This window comes from Sinocyclocheilus grahami, unplaced genomic scaffold (genome assembly GCF_001515645.1).
Source record: "Sinocyclocheilus grahami isolate Dianchi unplaced genomic scaffold, SAMN03320097.WGS_v1.1 scaffold995.1, whole genome shotgun sequence".
Lineage (NCBI taxonomy): Eukaryota > Metazoa > Chordata > Actinopteri > Cypriniformes > Cyprinidae > Sinocyclocheilus > Sinocyclocheilus grahami.
In genome coordinates, this window is record NW_015506174.1 from 314,110 (window position 1) to 318,059 (window position 3,950).

General features: G+C 37.5%; 1 protein-coding gene across 1 annotated transcript; it reads left to right on the forward strand.

Annotated features, from left to right (window-relative positions):
• Positions 1 to 1,712: 1,712 nt before the first annotated feature.
• LOC107565348 (ATP-binding cassette sub-family A member 5-like) lies at positions 1,713 to 3,721 on the forward strand. Its single transcript, XM_016250562.1, has 4 exons — positions 1,713 to 1,753; positions 2,760 to 2,980; positions 3,273 to 3,440; positions 3,618 to 3,721. Exons 1-4 carry the CDS (start codon positions 1,713 to 1,715, stop codon positions 3,719 to 3,721), a joined length of 534 nt encoding a protein of 177 aa, XP_016106048.1.
• Positions 3,722 to 3,950: the final 229 nt, after the last annotated feature.

Below are 3,950 nucleotides of genomic sequence, written 5' to 3' on the forward strand. Positions count from 1 at the left end.
AAAAAAAAAAATAATATATATATATATATATATATATATATAAACAGGAAACAACTGAACTTATAAGAGATATGCAAGCTTTGGGCATTTTGGAATTTACCTTATATAATATTTTAAAGACAGGAGTAGAATTTAATAAAGTAATTACAGATTTAATGAAGTTCTTGAGAAATAGCGGTCTAAAGAACAGAATATAGAAATCTTCTGTGTTCCATCTTCATCACACTCTAGTACAGTAGGTGGCGGTATGCACCTTTCCAGTTGGTTTGCAACCCGCCAATAAACTCGAAGAAGAAGAAGAAGAAGAAGAAGAAGAAGAAGACCTACCCTCCCAGTAGGTGGCGGAATATGCATCAAAAGCTGCATGGTTTGCCAACCACCATAAAATTACTTGTCCATCTCGTAGGGACTCCGTTAAACTGTGTAGATTGAGGATGGGGCACTGTGGGTTAAATTACTTTTTGTATATTGTAGGAAAGCATATTTCTGGATTATGTGAATGTGGGAATATGGAAACAGTAGGGCATGTTTTCTTGGAATGAAGGAAGTATAACGCAGAAAGAAAAGCACTTTTTGATAAATTGGCAGAATTTGGAGTTAAAGTGTTTTCTGTTACTTCTTTGTTTGGACACAGTGATAAACATAAACTGATCTCTGAGGTAGTTCTTCAGTTCTTGCATAATACAGGACTGTATATAAGCATTTAGTTCAAACTTTGACCTGTGGAGGGCAGTAATACGCCTAGTAGCGTCTACACTGCCGGAAAGATATAAGAAGAAGAAGAAGAACCACCATAAAACATCAAAAGAAGAAGAAGAAGGGAACACACATAAGCTGTTTTTTTGCATGGGAGCTGAATACGCAGCGGCCAGAAATACAGCTTGGGTGAACCCGAAATAAAATTAACTATAAAATAAAATATTAATAGAGACGGGACTATCATCCATGTATGAATAGAAACAGTTGGTGGCGGTATGTGCCTATGGTGCAATGTTTGAGGCCTACATACAGCAGGCATCTATTAGAGGAAAAAAGGAGGAGGTTATTAAAAACAAAGTTTATCCGTTTTTCCGTTTTGGAATTAAGGTAAGTTGTAAACACCACATCTGCGCTTGTGTGTATGTTACAGCTGCCGGTGCCGGCATTTTTCAAATTAACAACGGTTGTTCATGGTGATGCAAAGAATTATGGGTTATCTGTAACAGCGAAGGATACACCTCATGCATCCTCCGAATTCCTGCGAAAGAAGGTCACATTTGAAGTGTCCTACTTGCTTTTCTGAAATGAGACAGCCTCGATGACGTATGCAGCCTTCGAATGCGACCTCCGGAGGGTGCAGCCTTCTAAATGAGACACAGCAAGAGGAGGACAATCCAGGGGTCAGAAAGTAAAAGTCCTGCCATATGTTTATTCCACCCATGAACTCAGCAGCTGATTTCAGCAGAGGAGGAACCAAGTCATTCCTTTCAAGTCACAAACGAGTCTAGAGTCAAATCCCAAGTCCTCAAAGAGTTAAAGTTAATGAGATAATTAAGTGAGTAATTAAATGATGATTGTGCATTAGTGATGAACACCTGCTGTTATTGAGAATTACAGAGGATCAGATGTTGATGTTTTATTGGTTAAAATGATGGCACCATCATGAAGATCAGTGTTTGCTTTAGTTGCGTTCTTGGCCCTTGACTTCTTGTCTCAGGTCTCTCTTTGTAGTAATGCATGTGGTGTTGGAAAGCAGTGAGATCAGTACTTTGCAGTGAACAGCTAATAGTAGTTTTCAAGTGATGAGATAATCATCAGGGGGCCAACCTGTTTACATCCAAGCTAGCTTTTAAGTCTATGTAATGCATATAAATGTTTGAACTCCTCTGTTAATTAGACATACACAGACATCAAGAACCAGCATATGAATCTGTCATGTAGGAAAGATACACTGATAGAGATATTGATCATTTTATATAGAATAAGTCAAATGGGTAGCGCAATTTTTATGGGTACCAGCGCATGTAGGGATAATGAAACAGCAGACAAAATGGCTAAAGAAGCAATTCAAATGGATAATATTAGCGTAGCAGTCACTTTAAGCAGGGCAGAAGGAAAGTCTGTGATTAAGTTTGTAGGAGTAAATGGCAGAACTACTGGAACTCATAAAAAAGGAAGACATTTTTATAGAATACAAAGTAACATAAAACAAGGTAAAATGAATCATTATATAAATAGGAATGACTTTATTGTATATATACTAGATTAAGAATGGACCATACTAATCTTAATGCAACACTTCATATAATCGGCAAACATAATTCTGGTTTATGTACAGCATGTCAGGAAATGGAAACGGTTGAGCATGTTTTGATTAGATGTAAAAAAAAAAAATAATATATATATATATATATATATATATATATAAAAATGTAATTCTTTTAGCATTTTTAATAATACAGTTTTGGTTTTAAGGGAGGGAATAGCCCATTTGACCAATAAGAATCCAGTATTGGAAATCTGTAAATCATGAAATCAACGACTTTCTTCAATGTGGTCTTAAAATGAATTCTCTAAAACATTTTGCAGCAAAGATTGTAGTGCACATCCTCCAGGCACATTAAAAGCTAAAGTCATGTCATGGTCTAGCAAATAAACCCAGAGGGATGATTGGAAACCCTCACTGGCACTGTGTGTTTATGGCCTCCCTAAGGCTGCAAATCAAGAGCTGTAGCTTTGAGAACACGACAGAATGGAATTCCTTTTATTTTTTTTCTGAGTTACCTAATTGTTGCTCTTCTTTCTTTGCAGGAGTTGATCTTGCCATTGCTGCTCCTGGGCCTCCTCATCCTCATTAGCACCCTCAACCCTCATGTCTCATATGGCAGTATCAGCACCAAGGAGCTGGAGTATGAACGGGACCTGTCACTCAAAGGTCTCGGCTACACCCCCATCAACAATGTCACCAATTACATCATGGAGGAGGTGGCACGGGAACTGCGTACGTCAGATTTATTGTTGTATTTTTAAAGTTAAAATTTTACCAAATTTTGCTTTTTATTTTGACAAAATAACACTAGAACATTTCACCGATCTGTAACGTTTATGCATAATTCAAATTTTTCTGTTTCTAATTTAAAGCAAACAACTAAATAGTATTGCATGGTGTGTTATTTTGTTACTGAATGCTTTGCTAATTAATGGTGTGGTAGCGTTGACTCTGATGGTTTTTAAAGTGGACTCGCTGTGTGTGTGTGTTTCTTTTAATTTGTTTGTGGGTGTTGAATCCTCAGCCATGAATGAGCGATTAGAGATGTTCTCCACTGAGGAAGAATTGGAGAATGCCAGTCTCTATGAACCTGATGGCTTTGTAGGAGTGGTCTTCTTGGATTCAATGACGTACCTTCTGCGATTCCCGTACAACCAACTCCCTCTGCCTAGCGACTTCACTGAATCCATAAGTGAGAATCACTCCGTGCTGAAATCATAAAGCCACAGCAGCTGTGGCACCTGATTTAGCTTCTTCTTTGGTTAATTGGTGACCTCCTTTTTAATGCAAATGACATTTAACTTTGTAACCGTTTGATCTGTAATGAAAGGAACTGGTATGATGGGTGTTTTATTTTTTTTATCCACAGCAAGCTGTTACACAAACTATGTCAACTGCCGTGCCGCCAACTACTGGTATTCTGGATTCATACGGCTGCAGTCTCTCATTGATACTGCCATTATACAGGTTTGAAATTGCATGGATGAATAATTTATTGGTATTTAAGCATTGTAGCTGTTAAAATGGAGTGCATCTAACCACCATAAAACATCAAAAGAAGAAGAAGAAGGGAACACACATAAGCTGTTTTTTTGCATGGGAGCTGAATACGCAGCGGCCAGAAATACAGCTTGGGTGAACCCGAAATAAAATTAACTATAAAATAAAATATTAATAGAGACGGGACTATCATCCATGTATG

Excerpts from the sequence above, each read along its gene's own strand:
- LOC107565348 (XM_016250562.1), top strand. The coding sequence starts at position 1,713 with ATGCATGTGGTGTTGGAAAGCAGTGAGATCAGTACTTTGCA. Across the intron at positions 1,754-2,759 it reads AGTGAGATCAGTACTTTGCA|TTACCTAATTGTTGCTCTTC; the intron begins GTGAACAGCTAA and ends TTTTTTTCTGAG. Across the intron at positions 2,981-3,272 it reads GGAGGTGGCACGGGAACTGC|CCATGAATGAGCGATTAGAG; the intron begins GTACGTCAGATT and ends TTGAATCCTCAG.